The sequence below is a fragment of the Pleurodeles waltl genome, chromosome 9, assembly GCF_031143425.1.
Source record: "Pleurodeles waltl isolate 20211129_DDA chromosome 9, aPleWal1.hap1.20221129, whole genome shotgun sequence".
Taxonomy (NCBI): Eukaryota; Metazoa; Chordata; class Amphibia; order Caudata; family Salamandridae; genus Pleurodeles; species Pleurodeles waltl.
This window is the reverse complement of record NC_090448.1, coordinates 267,133,839-267,151,571: the sequence shown is the minus strand read 5'-3', so window position 1 is coordinate 267,151,571 and position 17,733 is coordinate 267,133,839. Positions and strand designations below refer to the sequence as shown.

General features: G+C 44.3%; 1 protein-coding gene across 1 annotated transcript in view; it reads left to right on the top strand.

Moving 5' to 3' along the window:
* The window catches only part of IARS1 (isoleucyl-tRNA synthetase 1), a 703,557-nt gene that overhangs the window by 180,020 nt on the left and 505,804 nt on the right, over positions 1-17,733 (top strand). Inside the window, exon 12 of the mRNA XM_069206674.1 lies at positions 4,073-4,164. Within this exon, the coding sequence (XP_069062775.1) occupies positions 4,073-4,164 (92 nt within the window). The remainder of the gene's footprint in view (positions 1-4,072; positions 4,165-17,733) is intronic.

The window sequence follows — 17,733 nt, the reverse complement described above, 5'->3', positions numbered from 1 at the left end:
AGACTTAACTCCACCAAAGTTGGACTGCTGGCAGACAGGACCAGAATGACTACTCCGGACCACCACCCTTGGTGCAGGATCCACGCAGCTCATGATGAGGGTAGATCCACGCAGCCGGTCGTTTGCTTTAGGTGCCTGCGATTGCAGGGGAGTGACTCCTTCATTACAAGGGAGATTCCTTCTTCTTGTGCGGACTGAAGAGTTGCTGTCTTCTGGGGAAATGTTGCAAAGCTGGCAGGAGTCGTGGAAACAATGTTGCAGAAGAGTCTTCTTTGTTGATTGCAGCGTTGTCTGTTCCTGAAGGTTCCAGTTGCAGTTCTGGTGGCCAGAAGTCGAAGTGGAGGTTGCAGAGGAATCCTGCTGCAGTCTTGCGAGCCGAATCTGAGGACCCACTCAATAGTGAGATCCTAAACAGTCCTGAAAGGGGGATTGGCCACCTAACCAGATAAGTACCTATCAGGAGGGGGCTGTGATGTCACCTGCCAGGCCTGGCTACTCTGATGCTCCCAGAGTTCCCTACCAACCTTGGATTCAAGATGGCAGAACCCAGGGACCCTCTGGAGGAGCTCTGGGCACCACCCCTGCGGTGGTGATGGACAGGGGAGTGGTAACTCCCCTTTCCATTGTCTAGTTTCACGCCAGAGCAGGGCTGGTTTATGCATGTATGGCACCAACTATGCCCTTCAAAGCCTACCAGTGGCTTGGGGAGGCTACCCTTTCCAAGCCAGTCCTTCCTATTTCCAAAGGGAAAGGGTGTTACACCTCCCTCTCCCAAAGGAAATCCTTTGTTCTGCCTTCCTGGGCTTGATCAGATCAAGCAGCAGGAAGGCAGAAACCTGTCTGAGGGGTGGCAGGAGCTGGGCTGCCAGAGAAACCCTGTAGGACTAGCGGTAGCAATGCTTGGGGTGCTCTAAGGAGCCCCCAGAGTGCATAGAATCATACTTCCAATACTTGCAACAGTATTGGGGTATGATTCTGACATGTTTGATACCAAACATGCCCAGGTTTGGAGTTACTGTTATATAGTTGGACTTGGGTATTGACCTATGTCCAGTACACACATAAAATGGCATCCCCGCACTCACAAGGTCCAGGAAAATGGGTCTGTATTTTGTGGGGGCACCGCTGCTAGTGCAGGGGTGCCCTCACACTTGGGTACCTGAACCCTGCCCTCTGGGCTGAGAGGGCCTACCATAGGGGTGACTTACAGTGACCTGGTGTGAAAACAGGTGCTTTCACTTGTTTCATGCAGACTGCAATGGCAGGCCTGCAGAACTCTTTGCATGGGCTCCCTATGGGTGGCAGAATAACTGCTGCAGCCCATAGGGATCCCCGGGTACCCCAATGCTGTGTGGGTACCTAGGTACCATATAATAGGGACTTACACGGGGGGACCAGTAGGCCAATTGTGGGGAGAAATAGATACCAGAAACCAAGTTGGAGGAGAGAGCATAATCACTGGGGTCCTGGTAAACAGAATCCCAGTGAACACAGACAAACACACTGACAAACAGGCCAAAAAGTGGGGGTAACCATGCTAGAAAGAGGCTACTTTCCTGCAGGGACCACCTGCAATGAACCCTTACACCACATGCGAGAACACACATTGCAGACGTTTTTGTTCCCTCCAGTGTCCCTTGTAGGGAGGTGTGGGGCATGTTCTATTAATTTAGAGGTTTCCACTTAACCACACATTTACGCTCATACCCCCTAATTCCTTGCGTTCTGAGGAAGTTTCATGTAGACCAGGCCCAAAATATTCTTATGTTGTGCTGGCCAAGAAGGGGTATGGTACTCAGACATCCTAATACACTTCCTGTGTTCCTGATATGTCTGCCTCTAAGACTAGGGGCCTGATTACAACTTTGGAGGAGGGTGTTAATCCGTCCCAAATGTGACGCATATACCACCCGCTGTATTATGAGTTCCTTAGGATATAATAGACTCGTAATAGGGTGGGTGGTATATCCGTCACTTTTGGGACGGATTAACACCCTCCTCCAAAGTTGGAATCAGGCCCAGAATCTCTTTTCCCAGTTGGAGGGTCAGGTGCAGCGCCCCAATTTCCAGACCCTCAACCTTAATGCTTGGAGATTGCAAGGTGACATCCAAGCTCTGTTCATCTACTTCCCAAGGTTGTTGATATCATTTTTTGGGAATGTCGCCCCTCCACAAACACTGTCTGTTCTGGAAGGTGGAACAGGTTTGTTCTTATGTGCACAGAGCAAAATGTAATCTCTTTTAAAGGCACGTCTTTCGGAGTCCCTCATTTTTGCTCTATCCTTGACCCACAAGGGCATTGCAGTCAATTGCAGTTCATTTCATGCTGAAATAATTAAGTGCACTAACATTCCAGTACAGAAATGTAATTCCCTCCTGCCTAACAATAAGAGGAGAACTTTAATCCCCCCAGCTCCCTTGGTCACTCAGTACTTTTTCCATTTATGATGTCCATGGTGTGTCTTGAGCAATAGAGAACTATACAACACAGAACAACGTAGAGTGGCTTCACAGTCTGTGTCGTAATTATCCAATCCTCTACAAAGGCACCCAAGCTACTTTCTTCACCGCTGAACCCTCCATGTGCATGGAGATTTAACCTCCTCATCCTCTGCGTGTAACGCTCCAGTGTCTTGGTTCTGTTCCACAAGGCGTTAATTATATTGTTTCTTGTTGCTTCAGCTTCCATTGTCCTGTTCCAGAACTTGCGCAGGTCTGCTGACAATGGTCAGATTTATTTCCACTGGATCTTTACATAATTCTAACACTGTGCTGGAAGACCTGCAGTATACCTTGTAGGTTTGGTGTGGTAACTGCCCCGGGAAGGTAGCTCATTTGCCCATCATCAAATGTTGCTGGAGCTAGCTGTCTTTTTGCCGCTCCAGTGTACTTGGTCAACATGATGGTCATGGACATCGGAACTTGTTTTTCACAGACTATGTAGTACTTTGTGAATCTGGTTCTCACTATCTGGAGTGGTTCCCTTGGGCCATTCACTGTCTATTTTTGTTGCATTGGTCCATTGGAGGCTTCCACTGCCCTTCAAGTCTTGTTTAACCCTTCCCTTTAAGATGCAGTCAGATGAACCTCCTACTTCGGATGACCGGCAGGAGAGGAACGAGTGTGTTTCCACCCAGGCTTAAACTATTGGTCTTAGGAATGCAGCCAAGACCACGGACTGCAAGAGCCAAAACTTTGGTGCTAAACTCAGAGCCCCTCTGCACACCACAGTCTCCTGTGCAAGCGTGGGCCACCAGTCTTACAGTCCTTATCACCCATTGTCCGATGTTGGCTCTCTTCTGCACTCAGATGCCATTGACGATGGGTCTCCAAGCTCCTTTGTGCTCTCCAGCTTGCTCCTTTGCTGCAAGGGCTGTGGTCAGAGCATCCCCAGATTCTCAAGCTGCTGAGTGCCATCCCAATCCCTTAAATGGAGCCAGCTACAAATTCCCTTTCCCAGCAGGTCTTCCAGCCATGCCAGGCAGCCATTAGATTTAAAACAAATTTAAGCTCCTCATAGTAAAGAGTAAAACAGATCATTCTTTCTCACATACCTGATTTTACAACCATCCTGAACATTTCACCAAATTATGAAAAGGGAGTTGGCAACAAGTAAAGAAAAGTAATGCTCATTTTTATTGATGACATTCATGTCTGAACTAAGCCTTTTTCTGGAAGAATGCCTGCACTGAAGGCAGCTAGGACTTATTGCATACCTTATAACGTAGATCGATTGGTGATAGCTAAAAGAAGTATTTTTGTATTGTTCAACAGCTTTAAAGTTCCTGGGTGGGTTCAAGGGGGCCAGCTTGACATTTGATACTGACATTTCTTCAAAATCAGAGGTTTAAGAAGAATTTTTCAGCCCTCAGTTACTTGTCCTTAAACGTTGAACACAATAAATTAATTTCACCAACATAATATACCCAATAACATGTACAAAATGAGTTTACATAATTTCAGTCTGAATCATGTGGGTCTCCCACATACATTTTTCTTTGGTCTTTTAAGAACAAACTGAAAGGTAAGAAACCCCTATTTTGACTGTCTATTACAACTGCTTTTCCCATAGGATGCAGATAAGAACATCATCAAGATGCTGAAAGAGCAAGGAAGACTTGTTTCTACTGGCACATTTAAGCACAATTATCCCTTCTGCTGGAGGTATGCATATTTCATAGACATGTAAATGTTTGTTGACATTTTGTTTATTTATTAGTCATCAACTGGGTGGTTAAGTGGGAAATAGTGGGCTGCTCTGGGTTTCTATGTATAGTTTGTAAATTCCCTGAGGATGTACCACTAAGGCACACACAGCTACTGGAGTGTGCTTGTGATCCATGTGGACCATTTTAACACCATGCTTTTGTCCCTGTATTTTCAGAGGTGCTCATATTGCCTGTTATCTCTAAAGAAATACTCTCTGCACTGCATTCTAAATTCTGATTAATAATTCATCTAGAACGACCGTGTTTGTTGGGTGATGACTTCATTTTCGATTATCTTTCGATACCCGTGACATCAAGTGAATGTTGAAAGGCAAGCCCAGGAAAGGATGAAAGTGATGAGCATGTGGTGGGCATGGTTGAAAGCGGTGGGCATGGTTGAAAGCCCACAATACTTACAACAGGTCCAAGCGCGTGCGCGCTCAACCTAAAAATGATTCAAGAGATGATGTTTGCATTGTAAGTGATGAACCTACATGACACAGACAGTAAAATATTGCATTTTTAGAAATCAGCAATGATACTGTCATCATGTTGTTAAATAAATCAAAGTACAAGCCAACATGTCATGACACCTGCCCGGAGTGCCTAACTGCTTGTAAAACTGCTATCCTGACTTTTTCTTTGGCCCTGGCCTCATGCAAATCTAATTTGCATGCCTGTACCTGGTATTGCAAGGTCTAGAATTTCTTATGTGACCTGGAAGCATTCACCAAGCGTGCCCCCATAATGGGTATAGAACTAATAGGACTACTATTTGGTAGATAATACTACTTTGGACAGTGAGATTTGTATGCCTTGTACGCTCCCATAAATGCATGTTTGCAAGTTTGATACATTTAAATGTAGATTGCAGCCATAAATCAGTTGCTGTTACCCGTAATACATGTATTGTATTATGGCTTTGACATTTTGTTGTTTGCTCTTGTGCACTGTGGATAACTAGTGTTATGTATCGAGACCACCTTTGACATACCTTTGTTGACAGACTGTCTTCTGAAAGATGCATCTTTCTAAAGTTAACAAAAACTCTCTAAATAAAGTTAATATAATATACATATATATTATGTTCGATGGCATGTGTAGCTGCAGACACGCATGCTATGCATTATTCCGCCATCTAGTGTTGGGCTCGGAGTGTTACAAGTTGTTTTTCTTCAAAGAAGTCTTTTTGGAATCACGGGATCGCGTGACTCCTCCTCTCGGTCATATTGCGCATGGGTATCGACTCCATTGTTAGATTTTGTTTCCCACAATAGAGTGTAGGAATGAGTGATAGAGTGTAAGAATATAAATGTTCTATAAAATTAGTAAGTAAAAATAGATGTCCAGGCAAATGTATCTACATATGTACAAATAATAAAACTGCAACGAATACAGGCTTCTGGGGAGGAGGGAGGGTGCATGTGAATCTGCAGCACTACATGCCACAAACAGATGTACACTGGGTAATTGACATCTTCCGTTCAATGGCCTGTGTAGCTGCAGATACACATGTTATGCATAGACTACAAAGCAGTTAATCTCCTCAAAAATTGTGGTGGCTAGCCTGTAGGAATTGAAGTTGTTTGAAATAATGTTCTTAAGACAGCTCGGCTAACATTGGCTTGCATTTTCAAAGCTCGGCTAACATTGGCTTGTATTTTCAAAGCTATCTTTGTAAAAAAAAATGTTCCTCTCCTATAGATTTTACAAACAAACTTAAGTAACAAATGAAAACCAATTAGAAAAATGTATACATTTTATTCCTAATCACATATACATTAGTGATGAAAAGAAAACTTGAAAAAAATACTGCTAACACAAAGACAATTAGTAATTAATGACCGTCACAAAACAGACTCTAGACTCACTCACAACAAGACAACAAATTAGACAATTCTAATTTCCAACCAACAAATACATATCTCAATACAAAAAATACCTATAGATTTCAATATTTTAAATGTTTCTTTACTTTTTTTTATATAATATAATTTCAAATAGTCTTTTTACAGTTCATCCAACATAACCCTCACCCTACTGGTAGAAGTCTTTATATTCCAGCATCCTTTGCATATATATTAATCAGCCACCATTGGCGTTCCATTCTCCTACGGATATTACCAAGCTTCAGCTCCCAGATGTCAATGCAACATCTACACAATAACGTTATGAGGAGTAGACCATGTGGCAGCTTTACATGTATCTACCATTCCAGACCTTCAGTTTCCAACCACTTTGTCACTTTTGTCATTAACCTTTAACCATTAATCAGTCTTGATCCTTCTCCAATAAGACCACTCGAAGATCAACTGCCAGGACAGGTCCCCTCCAGATGGGTCCTGTGTTCTCTGTGCCCTCGGGTGCAAGCTGCACCCCACGGATGAGGCATAAATAAGCCAAAACCGGTCTGGAATCGCTTCTGCTCTCTTTCACAGGGGACGTACCATGGTAGATGAGACCCAGTTGTTCGTATTGGAGCTTTAACAAGACTGACTTACATATGTATGGATGGTGTGTAATAATAGCATGGTGAGCAAAAAACAGTGGATTGGATTGCAGCCCAGAGTAATTACCAATGACAGAGATTAATTCAAGCATTCCACCCATCACCTTTGACCTCAGTGCAATTAAATATATAGCTTGGTGAGATAATGTGGGGGAGAGAAACTACATCACTAGAGTCCTGAAAATGTTACACTTTTAAAATAGTTGTTTTTAATTTCCAAGTACAGGTTATACTACAGTACTTCTATTAAATTCTGTCTCAAATTGAATGCTCTGGTTATTGCAGACTCGAGGAGATGTGGTCAGCTGGCTAAGCTGCTGACATTGGATCTTAGGCTCAAATTCTGTCCCTTTCAGTTGACTAAAAATCATTTGTAGCCACCCCATATCAAATCCTAGTTAGTAAAGAACATTTTTGAAAATGTCAAAACATACCAAATTTTACTGCAACAACTAAAAATGCATGGTGTGTTACTAATAGTTTTCTAAAGAAATCGTTTTGAATAAAAATTCAACTATGTCTGCTATTTTATCTGGGACACACAATTTATGCAAACCTTGTCTTGTCTATGTAAACCTCGTACCAAATTCATCAGACAGGACTCTTTAAAGATTAACTACAATTCAATCATACAAAATAAGAATGTAGTAAGCAACTTTGGAATAAAGACATTCTATGAACTGGTTTTTCTGAGATGTAAATGCCATTCATCTCGAAATTTCCATTAAACAGTTCAGGTGAATTGGTTTTTGCGTAATGATATTCTATTAAATTGGTTTTGCTATGAAATAGAACCCTTTATATCAGAGTTACAAACTTTCAAATAAGTGTTTTTGTTTCTTTCACTTTGGCATGTGAGAATGTCATTGCACTGAGTGGCCTTTATTAGAGTTAGTGAACGACACCCCTTCTCCCCTGACAAAATTTATAATGACTCCAGGGGAAGTAAGTTGTCTTTTGCTTCATATATAGGCCTATATTCCATATGGGTGTGTGTGCCTCAAACCCCTTTGAGATCGTTCGGGGCAGGGGTGCCGTCTCTCCCCCATGCTCTTTGCAAAAGCGGTGAAGCCATTTGCTTGTCTTCTGAGAGTGGAGGGGCAGGACAGAAGTATCCTTTGGGAGATGGGGGAGCGTATGTGCTCCCCCTCTATGTAGATGACATGCTGATATTCTTGAAGAGTCCCCGAACAGGTATCCTGTGGTGCTTAGCATTATTGGACGCCTTTGGCCAGGTCTCTGGTCTTAGTACCAAAGGGTGGAAGTCCTGTGCCTTTCCGTTCTCCACAGAGAACTTTAGCCCTCTGGAGCCAGTTGATGTCCTAGATTTGCAGTGGTAGCCTAGTTATCAGTTATTTGGGGATTAGAGTATATCATTTGGACACGGATATTTGGGACAGCAATTTTGGGGGCGTCATGAGGGGCCTTAATGGATGTGTGACCTTCTGGAGAACAATGCAGCTTCCTGTTATGGCCCGAATAGCACTGACTAAAATGATGTCCCTGCCTAGAGTCCTTTATTATTTCATCTCCCTCCCAAACTGGATACCCGGGAGTGGTTCAGATCCCTAAACTCATTGCTTAGAAAATTGATCTTTGAGTGGTGAGCCAGGGTTTCACTGCGTGCACTCTAGAGACCCACAGCTTCAGGTGGTTTGGGTGTTCCCCTCTGTGTAGGCCATAGTTACTCCATACGGCACTTTGGTGTTGGAGGGGGGCGCACAGTCCCATAGGGACAACTACTCTGTCTGCACTCTCGATGCTGCTGGTGGGTTAACAGACCATGAAAGGGTGCTACTTCACTGGCCGCCGGCTGTTACCCTGGACAGAGTTGGGAATTAATATGTTCGGGGACTGTTACTTTGAGAGCACCTTCTACCTGCTGGAGGAATTGATAGCTGAACATAATTTGCCAGCCTGTTAGTTCTTGACATATGGAGTGCTGACAGGGGCAATCAGGCTTCTCCTGGGGGTCCTGGAACCTGAACCTCCGGTGCACGATAGTCTACAGACATTGCTCATCTTTGGTGGACGGTCGCCACCAGGTCTCATAAGTGTATAAAAGAGCGCTGGCCATGACAATGGATGACCTACCAGCTTTAAAGGCCAAGTGGGAAGAGTACATTGGCTGATCATCTGACTGGTCTGGTGTGAATCAGACCTGCCTCAGCTGTGCCAGTCAGAATCTTGACATGGGGTGGTCCCCAGCTAGCCTTGATCCCCTTAGCTATTGTTTTTGTCTGATATTGCTTCCCTTCTATCCTCAACCATTCATGCTCTGTGTGCTACCATCAGTATGAGGATCCTAAAATTGTGTGTGTGTGTGTGTGTGTGTGTGTGTGTGTGCGCGTGCCCCGTCCGTCCGTAACACGTCCCATAGGATTACATAATTTCTGTGTAGAGTCCACCCAGGACCGCGAGGGTCCTAGCGTGCATGATGTCAAAGACGGTACATGCCCTCCTTTTAAAGAAAAGTACAAACAACATTAGCATCATATTTCCTCAATGAGGCGCTCGCACTGATCTGTCAGATCAGGTATATGAAGTAGTTGAGATGCATCGTCATCATGCTTTGATGACATAGGCTGAGATGTGCGATATGGACTTTCAGGCTGGGTCCCCTCCCTTGTGATTTCAGGAGCCGATGAACATTGTGGTAGGTGTTTAAAGTGTGACGAGTCCCATGTGACGAATTTTCAGGGACAGTGTGCTGTCACCATGTGTTCTTTGCACGTCACAGCAATCAAGGGGGAACATCAAATGGAGTGTCTGTTTTCCGCTTCCCCTTCTGTTTGACAAGTACCAAGTCCCCTTTCTCAAAGACTGTTTTCTGGGTGTGTTGTCGCTTGTCGGCATAGGTTTTCCTTTTGCACTTTTGAGAAGTATCTGTGACACAAACCTTCTCGACATTCATCGATCGGTCCAATGTCCATTGTGGTAGCTTGATTCCGATGGCTGGCCCAAATAGCAAGTTGGCAGGGCTCTCACCAGTTGTGGAATGAGGAGTTCATTAATCGGCACGAGGTGCTGGGCACAGGGCTTGATTTAAATTGATTCCCTCCATTGATGCCCGTTGAATTGCCCTCTTAAATGTGACCATAAATCGTTTACCAACACCATTGGCTTGGGGCCAGAGAGCTTACAAATATGGCATGCTTTTAGCTCTTTCTCAACTTGTTAATCTAGGCGAGGGATCACACTCAGTCATGAATTTGTAAAGAGCACTACTCACCCGTGGGTTCTCAAGGAGCTGTCTCTTAGGATTCTTGTGGTGGCTACAATGCCACAATGTCCTTAACTGGCTAGCTCGATGACCTGTCTTGGGCATGACAATTCTCAAGCCTCTCAATATGACACCTTTGTTTGATGGATAGCTAATCTTTTTTAATTTTTGTAATACATCAGCTAGAGGTCGAATACTTGTCTTCCAAGATTGTGTTGTAATGAGGTCTTTAAGGATGATAATGTTTTTATCTCCCTTTGTAGCAGCAATAATCTGTTAAATGGATAGAGCTACTGGTGTGCTGGACCTCAAAGTGAAATTGAGATACTCTTCAGCTGCTTGGATGCTGAATGTTGGCGATGTAGCAGCACTCATGAAAAGTAACCTGCGTGGCTTTTGCCTTTTCAAGGCTTGCATACAATTATGTAAGCCTACTCTTTCAGTCGCAACCCCTACCTCTTGATGCAAGGTGGCATCTAAGCTTTCAGGTTTCCAAAAATAGCAAGCAATGGCTGGTGGTCTGTGATGATAGTGAAGCGTTTCCCATATTTAAACACACAAACATTTTCCCAGGCCCACGGTACAGCCGGAATCTCCTTTTCCATCTGAGAGTAGGCATGTTCTGTTTGAGATAGGCTTTTTCTGGCATAGGCCATAATGTGTCTCGGGATGGCCATTGTGTTGAGCAAGGATTGTTCCCAGCTCAACCAGGCTCGCACCTACTGTGATCTCAGTATGTAACTTGGGGTCACAATAGGCCATTTCAGTTGTGTTCTCAATTGCATGGTTTATTGTTCTGAAACGTTGATCAAATTCAGAAGACCACTGAAATGGGATATTCTGTTAAGTCTGTCAATGGGGTACTCACTGTAGCAAAGACACAAATGTATCTTGAGCATAACTGCCTGTGCCTAATAAGGATCGTAGCATGATTGCATCTTGTGGGGGCAGGTAGATGACAGTGCTTGCACCTTATCCGGGCCAGGAGACATTCTTCCTTCAGAGAGTATGTGACTAAAGAATTTAAGTATGGTTTTGTGAAACTCACACTTTGCTGCATTCAGAGGGAGATCTGTATCAGCAAGTATCTGACACTCATGCATAAGAGCCTTGTCATGCTTGTTGTGTTTCCCTAAATACCAGTATGACATCACTGTAATTGAAAGCATGCGTAACAGGTTGAATATTTCGGCAAGTAACATCCTGATATATCTCTGCAGCTGAAGGTGCTCTAAAACTCAGTATTTGGATCTGAACAAACCAACATGAGTTGAAAAAGTTGTAATGTAATTACAGGTTCGGTGGCATGTGTAGCTGCAGATACACATGCTGTGCATAGTCCGCCGTCTGGTGTTGGGTCGGAGTGTTACAAGTTGTTTTTCTTCGAAGAAGTCTTTTCGAGTCACGAGACCGAGGGACTCCTCCTACTTTGGTTCCATTGCGCATGGGCGTCGACTCCATGTTCGATTGTTTTTTTTCCGCCATCGGGTTCAGACGTGTTCCTTTTCGCTCCGTGTTTCGGGTCGGAAAGTTAGTCGGAATCAACGGAAAATTTGTCGGTATTGTTTCGTTCGGTATCGGGTTAGATTGGAATCGACACCGAATCTTGAAGAGCTCCGGTAGCCCTTCGGGGTAATTTCGATCCCCCGTTGGGGCCTGGTCGGCCTGACCGCGTGCAACATCGAGACTGATGTAACGGACCCCGTTCCGATTCTGTCCTAAATGCCACAGTAAATATCCCTATACAGACCAACATTTGGTCTGTAACTTGTGCCTGTCACCCGAGCACAAAGAAGAAACGTGTGAGGCCTGTCGAGCGTTTCGGTTGAGAAAAACGCTCCGAGACTGAAGAGCCAGAAGGTTGCAGATGGTGTCCACGCCGACAGGACAACAACGGTTCGAGGAAGAGGGAGAAGAAGAAACATTCTCCATCCACGAATCCGATTCTGAAGAATTCGACGTCGAAGAAACCGTGAGTAAGACGTCGAAACAAGCATCACACAGAAAAACAGACAAAGCCCAGGGGACGCCACTGCCGACAGGCCATGGCTCAACCCATAAAGTAGGTGACCGCCCATCGGCACCGAAAAAGGGCGAGCTGGTGCCGTGATCGTCTGACTCCGGTCGAGACACAGGCACGCAGCAATCTCGGGACCGAGATACTGCCGCACAAAAGGGTCGACACCGAGACAGCGGCACCGAAGCTGCTCGGCACAGAGATAGCGGCACCGAAGATGGTCGACGCCAAGAAGGTACGACACCGAAAAAGAGGAAAATCTCTTCGGAGCCGAAAACAACAAAAGACACGGTTTTGGTGCCAAAACGCCCAGCAACCGAACCGAAAGCCAGTTCCTACTCAGAGGAACAATCACTGTCCTCCCAACTTCAAAAACACAGGTTTGAGGAGGAATTACAAACAACAGCTGTAGATCACACGCAAAAGCGGATCTTTATACAAAGTGGTACAGGGAAGATCAGCACCCTTCCCCCAATCAGAAGAAAAAGGAAACTAGATTTCCAACAACAAGAAACAACACCACAAGCAAAAGTGGTGAAGAAGGTAACTCCACCACCCTCTCCACCACCGGCACCTCCTATATCACCGGCACAGACTCCGTCACAATCACCAGCTCATACCACCATGAGCCAAGATGACCAGGACGCATGGGATCTCTATGACGCCCCAGTATCGGACAATAGCCCTGAGTCGTACCCCACTAAGCCCTCACCACCTGAGGACAGTACAGCGTATGCTCAGGTGGTAGCTAGGGCAGCAGAGTTTCATAACGTATCGCTACATTCAGAGCCTATCGAGGATGACTTCCTTTTTAACACCCTGTCCTCCACCCATAGCAATTATCAAAGCCTTCCTATGCTCCCTGGAATGCTAAGGCACGCTAAACAAATCTTTAAGGAGCCAGTTAAAAGCAGAGCAATAACCCCAAGGGTGGAGAAGAAATACAAGGCACCACCCACAGACCCTGCCTTTATTACATCACAACTGACACCAGATTCAGTTGTCGTAGGAGCAGCTCGTAAAAGAGCCAACTCGCACACATCAGGCGACGCACCACCTCCAGACAAGGAGAGACGAAAGTTTGATGCAGCCGGGAAAAGGATTGCAGTACAAGCTGCAAATCAGTGGCGCATCGCCAACTCGCAGGCACTCCTAGCGCGATATGACAGAGCCCATTGGGACGAGATGCAGCATCTCATCGAGCACCTCCCCAAAGAATTCCAAAAACGGGCAAAACAAGTGGTTGAAGAGGGACAAAACATATCCAACAACCAAATCCGTTCTTCTATGGATGCAGCAGATACAGCTGCAAGAACTATAACTACTGCTGTAACGATAAGGAGGCACGCATGGCTGCACACATCCGGCTTCAAACCTGAGATACAACAGGCAGTGCTCAATATGCCGTTCAATGAACAACAATTGTTTGGACCAGAAGTGGACACTGCAATTGAAAAATGAAAGAAAGACACTGACACAGCTAAAGCCATGGGCGCGCTCTATTCCCCGCAGGGCAGAGGCACATTTGGCACATTTCGCAAAACTACTTTCAGAGGAGGGTTTCGAGGTCAAGCCACACAAGCCAGCACCTCACAAACTACACCGTCTACCTACCAGGGACAGTATCAAAGGGGAGGCTTTCGGGGCCAATACAGAGGGGGCCAATTCCCAAGAAACCGGGGAAAATTTCAAGGGCCCAAAACCCCACAAAACAAGCAGTGACTCACAAGTCACTCAACCCCTTCACACAACACCAGTGGGGGGAAGACTAAGCCAGTTCTACAAATCTTGGGAGGAGATAACAACATACACTTGGGTCTTAGCAATTATCCAACATGGTTATTGCATAGAATTTCTCCAACTCCCTCCAAACGTCCCACCGAAAAAACACAAGATGTCCAAACAGCATATAGACCTTCTAGGACTCGAAGTTCAAGCATTACTGCAAAAAGACGCAATAGAATTAGTACCAAAAACACAAAAGAACACAGGAGTTTACTCACTGTACTTTCTAATACCGAAAAAGGACAAAAGTCTGAGACCAATATTGGATCTCAGAACACTAAACACCTACATCAAATCAGACCACTTTCACATGGTCACGTTACAAGACGTAATACCACTACTGAAACAGCAAGACTACATGACAACGTTAGATCTAAAAGACGCGTATTTCCATATACCGATACATCCCTCGCACAGGAAATACCTAAGGTTCGTATTCGAAGGAATACATTACCAATTCAAAGTGTTGCCATTCGGAATAACGACAGCACCAAGAGTCTTTACAAAATGTCTAGCAGTAGTAGCTGCACATATCAGGAGGCAGCAAATACACGTGTTCCCGTACCTAGACGATTGGTTAATCAAAACCAACTCGCTAACAAAGTGTTTACACCACACAGATTATGTTATACAAACCCTTTTCAAACTGGGTTTCTCCATCAACTATGCAAAGTCACACCTTTTGCCGTGTCAAACACAGCAATACTTAGGAGCGACAATCAACACAATAAAAGGGGTAGCCACTCCAAGTCCACAAAGGGTTCAAAATTTTCACAAGGTGATACAAGCTATGTATCCAACACAAAAGATACACGCAAAGATGGTCTTAAAACTCCTAGGCATGATGTCCTCATGCATAGCCATTGTCCCAAACGCAAGATTGCACATGCGGCCCTTACAACAGTGCCTAGCATCACAATGGTCACATGCACAGGGTCACCTTCTAGATCTGGTGTTGATAGACCGCCAAACATACATCTCGCTTCTATGGTGGAACAGTACAAATTTAAACAAAGGGCGGCCTTTCCAAGACCCAGTGCCACAATATGTGATAACAACAGATGCTTCCATGACAGGGTGGGGAGCACACCTCAATCAACACAGCATCCAAGGACAATGGGACGTACATCAAAGAAAGTTTCATATAAATCACCTAGAATTGTTAGCAGTAGTTCTAGCGTTGAAAGCATTCCAACCAATGATAACCCACAAATACATTCTTGTCAAAACAGACAACATGACGACAATGTATTATTTAAACAAACAGGGGGGAACACACTTGACACAGTTGTGTCTCCTCACAGAAAAAATATGGCATTGGGCAATTCACAACCACATTCGCCTAATAGCACAGTTTATTCCAGGGATCCAAAACCAGCTAGCAGACAATCTCTCTCGGGATCACCAGCAGGTCCACGAATGGGAAATTCACCCCCAAATCCTGAACACTTACTTCCAAATTTGGGGAACACCTCAAATAGATCTATTTGCAACAAAAGAAAACGCAAAATGCCAAAACTTCGCATCCAGGTACCCACACCGGCAATCTCACGGCAATGCTCTATGGATGAATTGGTCAGGGATATTTGCGTACGCTTTTCCCCCTCTCCCTCTCCTTCCATATCTAGTAAACCGATTGAGTCAAAACAAACTCATACTAATAGCACCAACATGGGCAAGACAACCTTGGTATACCACACTACTAGACCTGTCAGTAGTACCTCATGTCAAACTACCCAACAGACCAGATCTGGTAACACAACACAAACAACAGATCAGGCATCCAAACCCAGCATCGCTGAATCTAGCAATTTGTTCCTGAAATCCTAGAATTTGGACACTTGAACCTCACACAAGAATGTATGGAGGTCATAAAACAAGCTAGAAGGCCATCCACTAGACACTGCTATGCAAGTAAATGGAAAAGATTTGTTTGTTACTGCCATAATAATCAAGTCCAACCATTGCATGCATCTCCAAAAGATGTAGTAGCATATTTACTACATCTACAAAAAGCAAATCTAGCTTTTAATTCCATAAAAATACATCTCGCAGCAATATCTGCTTACCTGCAAATTACTCATTCAACTTCCCTATTTAGAATACCGGTCATTAAAGCGTTTATGGAGGGCCTAAAGAGAATAATACCACCAAGGACACCACCTGTTCCTTCATGGAACCTCAACATTGTCTTGACAAGGCTCATGGGTCCACCTTTCGAACCCATGCATTCTTGTGAAATGCAATACTTAACGTGGAAAGTTGCATTTCTCATTGCCATTACATCTCTAAGAAGAGTAAGTGAAATTCAGGCATTTACTATACAAGAACCATTTATTCAAATACACAAAAATAAGGTAGTTCTAAGAACCAACCCAAAATTCTTACCAAAGGCCATCTCACCGTTCCACTTAAATCAAACAGTAGAATTGCCAGTGTTCTTTCCACAGCCAGACTCAATAGCTGAAAGAGCACTACATACATTAGACATCAAAAGAGCACTAATGTACTACATTGACAACAAAACTAATTAGGAAAACAAAACAACTATTTATTGCATTTCAAAAACCTCATACAGGAAATCCAATATCAAAACAAGGTATAGCTAGAGGGATAGTTAGGTGCATCCAAACCTGCTATCTTAAAGCAAAGAGACAGCTGCCTATTACACCAAAGGCACACTCAACCAGGTGCTACCATGGCCTTTCTAGGAAATATTCCAATGAACGAAATATGTAAGGCAGCAACATGGTCTACGCCTCATACATTTACTAAGCACTACTGTGTAGATGTGTTATCTGCACAACAAGCCACAGTAGGTCAAGCTGTACTAAGAACTTTATTTCAAACTACTTCCACTCCTACAGGCTGAACCACCGCTTTTGGGGAGATAACTGCTTACTAGTCTATGCACAGCATGTGTATCTGCAGCTACACATGCCACCGAACGGAAAATGTCACTTACCCAGTGTACATCTGTTCGTGGCATTAGTCGCTGCAGATTCACATGCGCCCACCCGCCTCCCCGGGAGCCTGTAGCCGTTTGGAAGTAATCTTCAACATTTGTACATTTGTAAATATATTACTTTAACATTCATTTTGTACATACTTAGTCATTCCATTGCATGGGCACTATTACTAACATACACAACTCCTACCTCACCCTCTGCGGGGAAAACAATCTAACATGGAGTCGACGCCCATGCGCAATGGAACCAAAGTAGGAGGAGTCCCTCGGTCTCGTGACTCGAAAAGACTTCTTCGAAGAAAAACAACTTGTAACACTCCGACCCAACACCAGACCGCGGACTATGCACAGCATGTGAATCTGCAGCGACTAATGCCACGAACAGATGTACACTGGGTAAGTGACATTTTCCTTATCTTTCATCTCGAGTTGATGATATATAGATAAAGACGAGAGAAGATTTTAGCTCCGTTCAACTTCATGATCATGTCGGCTATGGGGGTACCAGGATGCCTTTCTCTCTCAATTGCTTAGTTGGCCTGGTGCATATCAACACAAATGCGCATTGCACCCTTACTGTCTTTTTTTGGCCGCCCCATCTATGGACAAAACCCACTGCTTAGGTCAGTTGGAGCATTCAATGATTTCATGTTTCAACAGTGCTTTTAGTTCTTTCTCAGTGGCTGTGACTCTGAAGCATCGTTTTGCAACCGGGCGAATGTCGTCATTAATACGAAGATGCATTTTCATCACTTTGAGTTTTCTTAAGCCATGAAACAACAATGGGAACTGACTCACAAATTCAGCCTTAGTATGGATGTTGTAATTGAGAGATATCAGTCCCATGTCAGTAGGAGTGGCAAAGTATAAGTAGTCATGCACTAGGTGAAGTTCCCTGAAGGACCTGATTTGGTGCTTTCACAGATGTCGTTTTGTGTTTCAAGGTTGATGTAAATGACCCTTGACTCTGTAACGGTAGCGAAGCAGCCTTTGTGTTTACCTTTGTGTTTGACAGAGCAAAGC